Genomic DNA, 15,650 nt, shown 5'->3' with positions numbered 1-15,650 from the left:
TCCTTTAAAATGAAATATCAGCATGGTACTGTGAAGTACTTTTTGAAATCCTTAGTTGTAATTCTGGAGAGGCATTTTTACTGTTGGCTAGCACTTAATTTTTGTCTTCATGAAAGAATGGTTTGAAAAACGTATTTTAAATTCAGTGCAATTAATTTTCTTATCCTTAGCCACCAAAACCGAGGCCATCCATTAACAGAGAGATCTCAAACGAGTTCCGTCCCCCAGCATGGATTACTGACGTCATTCCCCGAAAGTCCCCCTTCGTCCCTCAAATGGGAGACGAGGTACAGAATACATTCCTCTCGTCTGTATTAAGGATAACTGATCCATGTCTAAATCCACTGTCTCTTTTTCTGTTCACAGGTCATCTATTTTTGTCAGGGTCATGCGGCGTATGTGGAGACGGTCTGTAGGACAAAACTGTACCACATTAACCTAGACAGACTGCCATGGAAGAAGATGGAGTTAAGAGTATGATCAAAACAATACTGGGATTTTACTGACACTTTTACTATTATACAACTGTTCTTATTAGATGCATTCATAAGTGCTTTGTAAAACTTTGCGTTGATCTGATTTTAACAGTATGCGCACATGTAGATTTAGATGCATCACTTGTCAGTAGCTATGTTTCCATCCACACATTTTTATGCAAATGTTGGGATGTCGCATTAAAATTATACTGGATGGATATGCCAAAATGCTCTAAAAAAATCATAAAATGCGTTAAAAATGTATGCACTCAATTAGGATGGATAACTTTAATTCGGTAAGAAAACATGCCCATAAAATGTGAACCAATCTCACCATCTAAAATACTGTTTTAGTCGTGCTGAAATGCCTGACCCAAAGTCTTTCATCAGAATGATTTGGTATAACCAAGCCAGAACTGTCTTGCATGATTGCGTTCCCAAACACCAGCATCCCGAACGCAAGATAACATGACAGCGTTTATTGCATTTCAAGTCATTTATTATATAAGAAAGTCTCACTGACTTCACCTGTTCCAACAAATGTGTTATTCTATTAATGATACTTTGTGCCAGTTTCCCATGAAGTAAATGCTTTTGTTCCCTTGAGCACATGGGATGGAAACGATGCTTTATCCGCAAATGTTTTCCGCAAATGCAAAGTTTAATTCGCAGCATAGCTAGTGCGGCAAAGCTATTTTTATTCGTCTACATTTATTTGTTGTAGTGACCGACAACAGGCTACAGATGGTGTCTTACGGTTCTATTTCCTTGTATTTAACCATGAACATTTCTTTATAAAAAAATGCATGCAACTCAGCTAACCTTTAATGTTTTCAGCAAGTTTTGCAGTGAAAAATATAAATCATATGTTTTTACCAGGACCAAGAGTTTGTGAAAATAACTGGGATCAAGTATGAAGTCTGCCCTCCAACCCTATGTTGTCTGAAACTGACCCAGATTGACCCTGGAACAGGCAAAATAACAGACCGAACCTTTTCCATAAAGTAAGTGCTGGCAAGCTGGGTAGATTACATGCACATTTTAGTCCATTACTAAATACAAATTACCTGATGAAGATTGTGGTTATTATTGCAATTATAACATTGCACATTTTAGGTAATATAATACCTTATAAATACCATTTTGATATAAAAATAGAAAGAAAAAGAAGAAAATAAATGTTGAATCTGAATTGCGTAATCCAGATTACATGTAATCAGTTTCTACCCAACATTGTGGACAAGATCTGATATAAAATTAAAGTTATCTTTCAGGTTTTTGGTGTTGATTTTTAAGCAAAAATGTTTGTTCTGGTGCTGTTTTTCCTCAGATATCATGATATGGCGGATGTAATTGATTTTCTGGTGCTGCGTCAAAGCTACGACGAGGCGCGGAGCAGAGTGTGGACATCAAGTAAGAATGAGGCATGACCTGAGAATAGAGTTGAGAGAGTTTGTTTTGGTACCCTGCATCAATTCAGTCTTGTCTGTTCTGTTTCTGTAGATGATCGGTTTCGCTCCGTGATCGATGACGCCTGGTGGTTTGGGACCATAGTTTGTCAGGAACCATATCAGTCCGAGTATCCCGACAGCCATTTTCAGTGCTTCAAAGTCAAGTAAGCTCAATTATTGGGAGCTGGTGCATTGATCTTAGGCGTTGGCTGTGATTTTTAACTTTCTGATTTTGCAGATGGGACAATGGCGAGACAGAAAAGCTGAGTCCATGGGATGTGGAAGCTATTCCTGAAAACGGTACTTCTGGCCACTTGAGCTTTAGCTTAAACCAGATGCACTGTAGGATTTTTGCAGATCAGATATAATTTGCAAATCAGCAGTCGTTGCACTAAATTCAGATTGTTTGGTTTGTTTGTTTGAGTACTCCTGCATTTCTAACAGAAAGGTCATTTGTTATTGTGTTTTAATAAAGCAAATGGTCTGTTTATTGAATTGATTGTTTCCGTGCTGCAGCTGAACAGCCGGAGTCGGATGGTGCGGGGGTGCCAGTGACGGATGAGGAGATGATCGATATCCTCTATAAACCTCAGGGGGGTGAATGGGGGGACAGGGGTCGAGACCAAGAGAGCGCACGCATCATTGCAGGCATAGAACAGCTTGTGACTGTGGGTGCGTTTGATTTTGCAGTTATCCTATTCTTTACATTATCTTTATCAATTTTGGGCCATTTCTTTAAAGGTACACTATGTTACTTTTGTTCCGCTAGCGGTTAAAAAACAAACAAAACTGCATGCATTTTGCGGAAGAACTTTTGTCTTGGTTGTGGACTGTCGGACTCTGTTAGTGAACTACATAGGGCAGTTTATCTGTTCAGTTATAAAGCTTACTCACATGTTGAGTAATAAAAACACCATCACGTCGATTATACAGCATTTCAAATCCCTCAGTTCTCGCAATCTCTGAAAAGCCAATCCAATGTTGGTTCTTGTTTTATTACGAGCTCTGTCGCGTTCCCTTTTTCCCAGCAGACTCTCCTCTGTTCAGCGTTTGTTTAAAATGGGTGATTCCCCGGAGGATGGAGATTTAGCTGCTCCATGTCAAGCTTTCTCACTCGTTGTGACAACTAACTTATGACACTCCCACACCAGACACACGTCAAAGTAGCCGGAGCAACTTCTCTCTATTTACGGATATGACGAAACAATCATGGGCGAGTGACATGTTCGCAGTTTCCTGTGAAAACCATCCTGTCAGGTCTAAAATATAAACGCTTATACACTGAAAAAAATGATTCGTTGAATTTAATCAATTTTTATATTGTAAGTGGTTGCACACAATTGATTTTAGCTACATTTAAACAAATGCATTAAGTTGAACTTAATCCATTTTAATTCAACTTAATGCATTTGTTTAAATGTAGCTAAAATCAATTGTGTGCAACCACTTACGATATAAAAATTGATTAAATTCAACGAATCATTTTTTTCAGCGTAATTGCTTACCATAGGGAATCAGGGTAAGACAAGTGTATTTTGGAAGGATTGATGTTGTTTCATTTTTATTTATTTTTTAACACATAAATTACAAAGTGTACCTTTAAGCAAATCAGATTTAGATGGTCTACAAGGACTAAAAGGTGTTAGTTCACCCAAAAATTAAAATTGTCATTTTTACCTCACCCTCATTTCGTTTCAAACCCACAAGTACTTTGTTGGACAATTTGTTATTCATAATTTTTCTTCATCCATTGAAAGTATATGTAGTTAACATTTTCAATTTTTTCAATGCTGCAAAAAGTTCATAAAGACATCATAAAAGTAATCCATATGAAAAGAGCGATATAATCCAAGTCTGAAGAGACCTCAGTGGTTCTCACTCGTGTTTTGAGCTTCCATTTACCGTATTTGATGTGCCCTATGAATGTGCGTTGATCAATGTTTAAAGGTGAATAAAAGCCTTAATAAATCTGTTGAACACTTGGATTATACCACTTAATTCATTTGGTTTCTTTTTTTGATTTTTTTAAATGTACATTTTAAAGCTTGAAAATGTTGATGAGAGAATTTTAAAAATATCTCAATTTGTTTTCCGAAGTTGAACGAGTCAAGTCTTATAGGTTTGGAACGACATGAGGGTGAGTAAATGATGACAGAATTTTCATTGTTGCGTGAACTAACCCTTTAAATGTTACCCTCTGGCTTATCAATGTCAATTTCTGTCCTTTTGAACAGACATCACAGCTCCTTTCTCTGGTCCGGTCGACCTTGCTCAGTATCCTACATATTGTGCAGTCATTGCATATCCCACCGACCTGAACACCATCAAACTGCGGCTCAAGCACAAGTTCTACAGGTTTGTAACTTAACGGGTATTGTCCACCTAAAAATAAAAATGTATCAAATTACCGGTATACAGACAGCTTTCTAAACCTGTGTGACGTTAGTTTTTCATGGTGCACTAAAGTAGACATTTTGATCAATGTTCATTCTGCCTTTTTTCCATGCAAAAAATACCAAGTAGTCTTAACAACTTGTAGTCTTCGGTTTTAATCACCAATATTTATATGGTTATTTCACCCAAAAATGAAATGATTAATTACTTACCCTCATGTTGTTTCAATTCCATAAGACTTTCGTTCATCTTCAGAACACAGATGATTTCTGTCCCCAAGTCTTTAAACTTTGATGCTTCAAAAAGTTCATTGAGATCGCAAAATTAATCCACATGAATCGAGCAGATTGATAAAAGTCTATTGTGGAGACAGTTTGTGATAAACAGATTTAATTTAGGCTTTTATTCACATGGACATTGATCAATACACATGCATGGAGCACATCAAATTTTGCCAGTGGCTGCTCAACCATACTTGCCTGAAACACAAGAGCAAACCTCATTGGTTCTCACACATCAAGCACGCATGTGTGCGCTGACTCCTTTTATTTGTATGGAAAAGAGTAGTGTGCACATTATTCAAAATATCCAGAAAGAAATTGGAATATGGTTGAATAAATGAGAGTTTGACGTTTCTAATTTCCCATATTTGTGTGTTGCTTGCTTTTGGTTTGTTTTAACATGTCTTGGTTTTTTAGGAGGCTGTCTGCACTGATCTGGGATGTTAAACACATTGAACAAAATGCCAAGACCTTCAATGAGCCCCGCAGCAAGATTGCACAGTCTGCAAAAATCATAACAAATGCTCTTCTGAAGTTCATAAGGTTTGTCCTGGACGTTTGTGGCAAAAATCTATTTGTGATATTGTGATGTTTAGCTTTTGTAACTTTTCCCCCTTTCTGGCCACAGTAAACCTCACTGTACAGATATTATGGAGATCTATAATGCCGTTGAGAACATGGAGTACTCTGATGATGAGGTGAGTGTGTTTGTTCAACCGGTATTTTCTCTTCGTTTTCCTGGAAAACTTGAGATTAATTCACATGATTTTCAGGACATGGATGACATTGATGCACCTGGACCCTCTGCTGGACAAAGACTTCGCCAGGTATTGTGAGATATATTATGCATAATAGCACAATAGTAGAGCTGGGTAATATGACCGCATTGGTAGAAATGGTTTAACAGAGATTCTATTACATTGTTAAAGGGATAGTTCACCCAAAAATGAAAATTGTCATTTACTCACCTTCAAGTTGTTCCAAACATGCATCAATTTATCTCTTCTGCTGAAGATATTTTTAAGAAAATGGGGAACCAAACAGTCAATGGACCCCCATTGACTTCCATATTATGGAAAAAGCCGTAAAATACTATGCAAGTCAATGGGGTCCATCAACTGTTTGGTTCACCCAACAGAAGAAAGAAACTCATACAGGTTTGGAACAACTTGAAGGTGAGTAAATGATGAGAGAATTTTCATTTTGGGGTGAACTATCCCTTTAACATCGTAGTATATATCCCCCATGATAAAAAATTGTAACACAACAGTAAATGAGAAGTTTGTTTAGATGGAAAAACTAATGTGTTAAAGATGCTTTCTTTGTGATTTTTGCTAGCCATCAGTGGAGGTCGTACTGGACAGGGACGCATGGAAGGATTCCTGCAAACGTTTACTGAACTACATGTTTGAGTGTGAGGATTCAGAGCCTTTCCGGGATCCTGTAGATCAGGGAGATTATCCGGTGAGTCTCCAAAACACGATCAATGGAATTTTGTTATGGAAGTGGTCATCTTTCTTATCTCTTTCCCTACCAAAGTTTTTTTTTTAAGTTGCCAGCAATTATTATTATTTTTATTTATTTTTTTCATATCTTTGATGGCCGCCGCAATATTTCTTTTATGAATATGCAATTTTATCCACACTTGAATGTGGATAAGTAAAAAAAAAAGCTAATAAAATCACGTTTTTGTCAAAGACAATGTCTGTAGGGGTGTGATGGTTAGTATATAACCGTAAGACCGACGGTTATAGTTGAACACCGTCATTACAACTCTATAACCGCCAAAACCGTGTTATTAAAATATTTTTTACAAACATTGTTTATCATAGAGAATGTTTAAATACTAATTAAAAACAATTGTTAACAGTCTGTGTTATTAATGGTCTACGTCGTTTCCAACTGTATTTGATTCTTTGCCAAGTATCCCCTGACCGACCGCCAATCATTTGAGATAGAAATAAAAGCTATGATATAGTGATGTGCCATCATTATGAGATTTATTAAACAAATGAAAAACATTTGCAATAATAAACATTAGCAATGAACATTTGCAATCGGGGAGACATGGTTTTTACCACTTCATTAAGTTTTGCTTTGTAGAAAGCCTGTCTTTAAAGGGAATTTCGTTTTGTACAAATTGTATCTTAATTTTAATAAATGTTTCATCAACCAATTGCATGTATTTAATAAATAAAAAGCAAATATAGGAGACAATATAATAACCGTGACATTGAGGCTCCGATGCACCGTGTTCACTTGCATTGCATTGTGAAGTTGAACTAGAGCGCATCTCATCGCAAATGAATGAAACTCAGCGTAGGCCTATGCCTCATACATTAGCATTAAATATGTTTGCTGTATCCTTTCTAGAACAGACAAGGGCTTTCTTGCGGCTCGCATCAGCAGAGCATTGCATCGTCCATAGACCGCAAAACAATCAGTGGATGGCGGGCGGGTGCGGCTTTGAAATTTGGTCAAAAAACGTTGGTGCGGATGATGAGTGCGGCTGCGGATGAACTAATACACCATCCGCGTATCTCTATTGATAACAACATTGAACACTACACAAATATTAATTTTATTCAAACTAAGTTGTCATATAACAGACGAACGTCGCACCCCCCCCCCCGACAACTGTTATGTTACGAACCTTCACATTTGACTCACGTCATAACCGTCATCACCAATTCTGAAACCGGCACGCCCCTAAATGTCTGGTTCAGATTCAGCATCTATGTTTTAAGTCATGTATATATGAAAACAGTGGTGTCACTTCTCTGTTGTGTTAGGAAGTGCCACCTCTTTGTCCAAAGATAGTTAATAGTAATAGTTTAGTCTTATAATACCATGTCTCGGTGTCTCCAGGATTACGGTAATATCATCGACACGCCTATGGACCTTGGAAGTGTGCGGCAGTCTCTGGAAGAAGACCGCTATGAAAATCCCATAGACCTTTGCAAGGACACCAGGCTTATTTTCGCCAATGCTAAAGCCTACACGCCAAACAAACGGTCAAAGGTAACGCATTAATGTCTTGACTAACTTTTTTCCTCTAGTCTTTGTACTGCTTAAAGACTCATTGATATCCTTGTGCGCTATTACAGATTTACAGCATGACTTTGCGACTGTCTGCGTTTTTCGAGGAGAGTATACGCAAAATAATTTCCGACTACAAGACTGCCGTGAAAAGTAGCTTGAAGCTGCGCCGCAGTCAGAGATTCAGGAAGAAGTTGCAGCATCAGGACTCGGCTCTTTCCCACCAAGGATCCACACGGTAGGCCTGATCTCCCTGCCTCCACGTGTTTTCTCTTACTCGATTCTTCTGTTTGTTTGTTTTGCGATGAATAGTTTGCATGCTGAAGGCAATAAACCTGTCCTTATTTCTCCTCCTGGCCCCAGTCAAAAGAGGGCTACTATAAAGACTCAGGAAAATACAGAACAGTCTACAGCCAAATCTACCTCAGCCAAAGTGTCTGGACCAGAGCGCCGCAGAGTCAATGAAGCCAAGGAGAACTTCAGACGGAGCGGCTCATCTTCATCCGGTGAGACGGACATTTCTCAAAAATTATTAAAGTATAAGGCACTCGGTTGCTGCACATTGTACTTCACAACACCTGTGTGCAGAGCAGTTCACAAAATGAAAAGCTCATGGACTCGCCACCTTCAGGGCTTAAAGTATTCCGGCACCGTGCCGGATCTCCGGCGTGCGGCCGTGAGGAAGAAAAAAAAAAAAAATGAAACTTGCATGCGGTTCAATATTTTCGAGTCAATTGATTTCACCTACCAATCATATGAAAGGAATGCAGCTCTACTAACGTTACAAGCCTATCAGAAGCAGAGCAGGGCGGGGCCTGGCAACACAGTGTGATTGAGATTTATACGTCACGTTAGCGTTGTCGGTGAAAGGAGCGCTAGTTCATGAAGCTTGGGGATGATGTCCTACCCACGGGCGTAATTTCCTATGGGGACACTTTCCAAAATCCCGTTGCCCCCCCCACCCCCACTCAAATTCGTTTGTTATGATGTTTAACCGCACGCCTTCATTGCCACGGAGGAGCAGGACCGAGCCTGTTAAAATAGCTCACTGAATGTTCTAATGAGCAAGTAGCGGTTGCGGCACAGACAGCGATGAAACGCCAGAAACAACAACAGGTGACTTTAATGTCATCATGGATGAAAAGAAAGAAAGGAGATGTGAGTTGGTTGATTCAGTAAATTAGCTCAGGTCAGGATAATCATATTTTCTGTCTACACCTGTTGATAACTGAGCTAACGTTAACATACACTGCTGCTTGGTAACTTGACTTGGCTAAATATTTAATTTTAATATTTAATTAAATATTCTGTGTAGCTTAAAAAAAAAAAAAAAAAAAAACATTCTGTGTAGGCCGACCATGAAAACGAGTCCACTTTAAACCGCAGCATTTTCTGTCAGCAATGTATGACCAGTAGCCTAAACGCATGCGATTTAATTTTTGTCCAGCTTTAACTGTTAAAATATTTATCGCAGTGTCCGTTCTTTCTGTCATCCTTTGGGTTATATGATCATGCTCTCCTTCACGCAAATGTTTTAAACTATCAATGCGCGAGAAGACAAAAGAGAACGTGCTGTCAGTGAATGAATGTCCTCCTGAAACACACACACACACACACACACAGAAAGACGCGCGCCACTATCGCAGTCGACAGCTTGCCATCGAGTTCTCTTTCGCGCTTGAACGAACCATAACACACACATTTATGCCAAAATGTGAGTTTTGTCGAGTATCTTCACAAGAACAGTCAAATGAGTTAAATACAATCTGAAATGGAAGTAAAGAGTAGAGAATGAGATCCTGTCAGCAGCGGCGGGTATTAAAGTGACAGCAATTCTCTCTGTTAGTAAAGTTAACCAAAGAACAATGGGAACAGAGAAAATTACTAACTGCTCAACGCTTAAGGATTAATCTATTTGTCATTTATAATTTATGCAGTGCGGACTGTTTTATAAACGTATTCAATTTCTATATAATTCACATCGGTTAGACAGGTAAGGTACAGGTAAATATTACATTTATTATGGGTTTAAGTGAGGATTGTTTTAAGTTTACTTAAATTAAAAGTTGTTATAAGCCTAATAAATGTTTCAAATTTTGGAAAAATAAATTTTCATCGAGACATAAGTAGCTATATCAGTGATACTGGTCTTCATTCATAAAAATATGCCATTAACATGCTTGAAAATAAATGGTGCCAATGAAGACCAAGCCCCCCCCCGCCTCCCCCAAAAAATTCAGGCTCAGGATTTTTTTTTCACTTTAACCCCTGCACCTTAGTGCTTATGCATGTGAAGATGTTCTGAAACTGTTTGAACTTCTTTCTTCTGTGGGACACAAAAGGAGAAACTTATCAAGTTTACATTATTCACTGACAGTTTTCACCTCCAGTGACCTGCAAACTTTCTGACCAGATCAGTGAGTCAGTCAGTTGAACTCAAAAACCAGATCAGTCGTGTTGTGAATGAAACATTCTGCCTGGTTTTTTGAACTGGATCAATAATTTCAACCAATCGTTTAGGGATGCACGATATATCGTCCACCATATCGGTATCGGCCGATATATGTTACTTTTTAATGTTATCGTTATCGGCCCGATATATTAAAGCCAATAAATAATGGATTATTTCCTTCAGCTGAGACACTTCAGATGCGCACTGTTTGCCATGATAGTTTAGAATTGCTTGAAATATGGAATATGAAATATTGCTTCAAAAAAGGAGAGACGGCACAAGTCTCTCATATCGTTTTCATAAAATTATAATGAGAATATTATAATTGTGTGTTTGGGACATGGCTTTTAATGGTGAGACTTTTGTTTTTGTAACCAGGCTCTCAAACATTAAATCCAAAATTGTATATAGATTTATTGGCCAATATATCAGTTATCGGCTTTCAAATATAAAGAGTTATCAGAATCGGCCAAAATATTCATATCGGTGTATCCCTACAATCGTTGCTCCTGTTGAATGCACTGTGCTTTGACAGGCAATATATTTAGAGACCCACCAGGTGGAGCCATTTATCAGTTGACCGGATATTACATAGACCAGGGATGGGCAACTTCAGTCCTGGAGGGCCACTGTCCTGCAGAGTTTAGCTCCAACCCTAATCAAACACACCTGAACAAGCTAATCAGCGTTTTAGGATTATTAGAAAGCTACAGGCAGGTGAGTATTATCAGGGTTGGAGCTAAACCCTGCAGGACAGTGGCCCTCCAGGACTGAAGTTGCCCATCCCTGACATAGACAATCGATTAAGTTGAAAATAGTAAATATTTGTCAAAGTACTGGTAAAACAGATTAATAGGCAAATCTTTACATGGGGCCTTTAGCACCTGATGTTCATTCCATAGTTTCTTAAGGTTGTGCTTTTGATCTATAGGGTCTGATCATGACAGCAAACAATCAGCAAGTCAGTCGGAAGAGGATGAAGAACCTTTATCTTCGTCTCGTGGCTTCAGACGAGAGACCAGAGCCACGAGAAGAGCTGCACAGAAAAAAGGAGCAAGACGAAAACATGGTGAGACCCCACAATATGTGTCGTCGTGTGCAGAGAAATTAAGCGTATTCAACTGTGTCCACCTAGTGACTGGCTGGACATACCAGTTTTATGCATCTTACGTCTTATGCATCCTAGAGAGCCATGCCAAGATGAATGGGCACAGCAGGTCACATGAGCGTCAGAGACCACGACCCTGCAGCGACTCTGACCAAGAGCCTTCGCAAGGTTCAGACACCTCAGAAAACGAGTCGTCATCTTCTGTCAGTCGCCGGCCGAGGACCCGCAAGACCGCCATGGCGGCGGTCAGTAAGATGAAACTCATGGATATCCTGGAAGACGGTGACGGCTCGGACGAGGAGGGTCGTGGAGGCAGCAGCCGTCCCGCAACCCGTGCTAGCAAACGCTCTGCTGTCATTCAGAGCAGCTCTGATTCAGACCAAGAGGAAGCTTCTCAGGGTATAAACATCTACATCGCTTACCTTGAAATGTTTGATGTAAAAACAACTTCTTTCCAAATATCTTATGTACCTTAAACTCTTTTAAATGTTGTTCTTCTCATAGAGTCAAATGAAAGTGATGCTTCAGCTAGTGAAGAAGAGAAAAGTGGCGTCAGCGCGGACAGTGACTCGTCTTCTCACAGCAAAGAGGAGAGTAGATCTGCTGGGCGCAGGCGATCAGCGGTAGAGAAAAAGGGTATGTTTGGAGTATCGCCTTCATGGTTGAACCGTCGAGCTCTACAGTCAGCATGAAATCAATGTTTATCCATCAACATGTCCCTGTTTTTCACTTTCCAAAGAAGAAAAGAGTTCATCTTAATGATGATAACTTGAGTCATAATAACTTGTTCAGTTTGTATAGCCTGATCACTAGCACAAAACCTTTTCCACAATTTGCTGCAAACTCCCCATTCTGGTAATGATGCCTTCTTTTCACAATCTAGTCTATTCCTGATGGACAAAAGTCCCATCCTGCAGTTTTTCTCATTATATGTTGTTCCATTCAGAAGTCACATTAAGATAAAATGGGTTGTTAATATTTTATCTCTCAGATTTAATCTTCATCTGTGATTTGAAGACTTGAATGAAAGTCTTATGTGTTTGGCTTGACATGAAAATGAGTAATGGATGATGGATAATAGGATGATTTTTGGGTTAACTAACCCTTGAATGCTAATGGGACACTGTTAAAGAAAGGTCAATATATTGTGGAGAGGAAGTCGTTGACTACTTTCTTCCATTTTTCCATCTTTAGAAACGGCTCCTTTCGTCAATGGACACAGCACCAAACTACAGTGGGAGGACAGTGAGGACAACTCGAATGATGGGGGGAGTCAGAATGAAAGTGTGAACGGGGAGTCGGACGAGGACCTCGTTGTCAGGCGGAAGTACACCAGGAAGACCGCGAAAGCCGCTGTCAGTAAAATAAAGAAACTGAATGACACCGATGCCGAAGAAGAGGAAGATTGCTCCAGAAACCGACGTCAGAAACATCGGCAAAGCAAGCAGGATTCTGAGAAGAGCTCTGAGGAAGATGTCGAGGTTCCCAGAACTCAAAAGCACCCTCATCATAACGGAAGAAAGGTGTATGCGAAAGAGCTGAAGAAAAGTAAAGCCTCATCAGAAAGCTCAGAACAAGCTTCTGCCGCAAAACAAGTTACCCACAAAAAATCCTTAGCCACAGATGCATTTATGTCAACAACCCAGGACTCGGAGGAACTCAGTGATGTTTCGGAAGAGTCTGACGCACACAGGAAGAGAATCAAATCAGAAGATGATGAGAATCAAAGCGATGATGCTGAAGAAAAAAGGTCCCCCAGGAACAGAAAGCGGGCGTCCAACGCTCGCAGAAAGAAACTTGACGAAAGGTCGGATGCCTCCAGTTCGGGTAGCGGAGGAAAGTTAGACCGAAGGAGGAGAAAAAAGGTGGGCTCTTCCTCCGACGAATGGCCAAAGAGTGACGTATCAGAGGAAGACAAGAAGACTCATCCGAGGAGGAAGCCTTGCGTTACAGTTTCATCCAAGGGAATATCACTTCGAAATCTTCCCAAGAAGAACTACATTATGGAGGACTCAGATGCAGAATTCAGTCCTGAGATGGAGATGCAATCAAAGAACGGAAAGAGCAAGGAGCGGACCAACTCCCGGGCGAGGAAACCGTCAGGCGGCGACTCCAAAAGGAAACGCAGCGGCTCCTCAGAGTCTGAAGACTCGGACAACAAGAGTAGCAGGACCAGTGATGAAAACGAGTGCATGGAACCTCAACGGAAGAGTGCGAAACGCTTCAAGCGCTTGAACGGCTCTTCAGACTCTGAGAGCGACTCGGAAACTAGATGCAAATCGGAGAACGGTCGAGAACTAAGGCCTCAGGAGAAGAATCCCAAAGCGACCCGGCGACGGCGGAAACAAAGCGAAAGCGATAACGGGAGCAACGAGGATGCCAGCGACTCCGAGAGCGAAGAGTCCGGGGAGTCCAAATCGGATGCCAGCTCAGGTTCACGGAGCAGTCCGAAGAGAAGACTGAGAAACCGTGACCGAGGAGCCGCGAGGAAACGCCAGAGGGATGCTTCCGACGAGGATAGCGACGTGTCGTATGGGAAACCTCGACGGGCCACACGCATCCGGACCAGAAACCGAGGCAAGCGGACTGTGAATTACCAAGACAGCGAATGAAGGACTTGGAGGGTCGAGCCATGCAAAAAGACACTAACTGGAGACCTTGAAGACACTTGATTGTCCCAACATTAAAAACAATGGTAGTAGCACTGGAGTCCTCAATATACTGTGAATCAGTTCCATTCAGGGATATTTATATTTTCTATGAAAAACAAAACAAAAACTAATGAATTATAAATGAGATGTATTTGATCTACTGGTTTGGCTGTTCAAACCAGCCCCACTCTGTGATTCGGCCAACAGGAAAGACTTGCATAGAGAAGCATTGTTTGCTTGGGTGCTATCTTAATATACCTCCTGATTAATTGAGCATATTTGCTGGCTTGCACTAAAAGGCACACTGTAATGAGGTATTTTATACACTAAGTCTGCATTAGAAACTCAGGGGTCAACTACGTTTACCATATTCTCAGACTTGCATTTGTGTTTTTTTTATTTTTAGTTCTAGGATTCTAGTGTCGTATTGTCGACATGAGCATTTAGGTTCAAACACCCTTTACGAAAAATGAACAAGTCGTCTTCGACTCGGACACACACAATTCTGTATTATCACTGTTAAAGGGATCGTTGAGCCCAAATGTACAAACTTTTTTTTTTCCTGTCATCCTTTTGTGGCTCCTCTTTGTTTGTTTGGATTTCTTTGACCATATTTCCAGGTTTCTGAGAATCAGTCTGTAGCAAAGCATTGTATATTTAAATTCCTCTGTCAAGCATTAATTTTCTTTTTGTATTCAATTAAAATGAATTGACATGCCATGAAATATGAATTGGTACCTATTTGCTAAGTACAGTAAATCAAAAGTGAGTACTTCCAGCAAAGTACTGTGATTTCTCATATTGGGAAGATGTTTTAGTGATCTGTGTTGCATACTTTCAGTATTAATTCCTTTTCTGACTTAACTTATGAACAGCAATGAACTTTTTGTACACAGTCTTTGAATTGTGCATCGCAGTTTATGTAATGCAGTTGTCAATTTGCTTGATGTCTTTTTCATAAGAGCTTCTTTAATACACCGAGGATGTTAAGTCTGTTGGCCGCTGAAGTGAGAGATGGATGACCTCCTATGAATAAAGTACTGTTTCAGGTTGGACTTGGAATTTGTCGTCTTTAACTCGTTTTTCAGCTGTTTTGCTTGAGAAATCTTTAAATGAGAGGCCAATCTTAATTCTTTTAAAGTCCCCCTGTGGTGAAAATCCAGCTTTTTAATGTTTATATCGCTATGTGGTGTTTTTAATGTGCTTTAAGACAAACCATGTGTAAATTCATAAGTCGACAGCATTGCTGAGTATTTTCTCCTTAAAACTGCAGTGAATCAAAGACAGTCTCTAAAACACGGTTTGAAATCGCTGGTGTTTCTGACGTCACAAACTACCTTGTAACCAATCAGATCAACGTGTGATCGTCAATGAGTGGATCTCTGAGCTGGTGTGAGTGAGTGGAGGCGGGGCTCATTTGCATATTCATAAAACCGCGTATACTAAATGAGGCAAGGGTGTAGAGTTACTTCAAGCTATTATAAGGCATGAAGGAAAAAAACTTTTAAATATGTAATTTTGCTGAACAAAGATGAGTTTTAAGGGATAAAATTGACTACAGGAGGACTTTAACAAATATAATTGCTCATAATTACATGTACACAATTTAATGATCAAGTCCATATTTTGGTCTGTAATTTTCGTTATTGTAAGGCTTCTATCTAATTTGTAAGCAACACTCCATATGCTGTTACTTGACTGAACCACATGTACATATGTAGATAGATATAAATTAATATTCTGTTACAGTCGTTATTTAGGTGTTAGCTTCTCCCAAGAATCTGATTAATTCATGCAC

The 15,650-nt window shown here is 39.8% G+C and overlaps 1 protein-coding gene across 4 annotated transcripts in view; it reads left to right on the top strand.

Moving 5' to 3' along the window:
• Positions 1-14,907, top strand: part of brwd1 (bromodomain and WD repeat domain containing 1) — a 32,829-nt gene extending 17,922 nt beyond the window's left edge. For 2 of the 4 annotated variants that reach the window (XM_079885908.1, XM_079885906.1), the window contains 20 exons: positions 171-287; positions 367-474; positions 1,356-1,480; positions 1,807-1,889; positions 1,980-2,091; positions 2,166-2,227; positions 2,444-2,595; positions 4,025-4,064; positions 4,162-4,282; positions 5,020-5,145; positions 5,231-5,300; positions 5,376-5,429; positions 5,941-6,066; positions 7,471-7,623; positions 7,710-7,879; positions 8,005-8,147; positions 11,025-11,162; positions 11,280-11,600; positions 11,706-11,837; positions 12,396-14,907. In XM_079885908.1, coding sequence (XP_079742034.1) covers positions 171-287; positions 367-474; positions 1,356-1,480; positions 1,807-1,889; positions 1,980-2,091; positions 2,166-2,227; positions 2,444-2,595; positions 4,025-4,064; positions 4,162-4,282; positions 5,020-5,145; positions 5,231-5,300; positions 5,376-5,429; positions 5,941-6,066; positions 7,471-7,623; positions 7,710-7,879; positions 8,005-8,147; positions 11,025-11,162; positions 11,280-11,600; positions 11,706-11,837; positions 12,396-13,813 — 3,771 coding nt within the window. In that variant the 3' untranslated portion in view covers positions 13,814-14,907. Of the gene's footprint in view, positions 1-170; positions 288-366; positions 475-1,355; positions 1,481-1,806; positions 1,890-1,979; positions 2,092-2,165; positions 2,228-2,443; positions 2,600-4,024; positions 4,065-4,161; positions 4,283-5,019; positions 5,146-5,230; positions 5,301-5,375; positions 5,430-5,940; positions 6,067-7,470; positions 7,624-7,709; positions 7,880-8,004; positions 8,148-11,024; positions 11,163-11,279; positions 11,601-11,705; positions 11,838-12,395 lie in introns of all 4 variants that reach the window. The other 2 variants (XM_079885909.1, XM_079885907.1) reach the window with 1 other exon arrangement.
• The last annotated feature ends 743 nt before the right edge of the window (positions 14,908-15,650 follow it).

Source organism: Squalius cephalus (genome assembly GCF_949319135.1).
Source record: "Squalius cephalus genome assembly, chromosome: 11".
NCBI lineage: Eukaryota > Metazoa > Chordata > Actinopteri > Cypriniformes > Leuciscidae > Squalius > Squalius cephalus.
The sequence above is the reverse complement of the archived record's forward strand: the minus strand, read 5'-3'. Positions and strand labels throughout refer to the sequence as shown.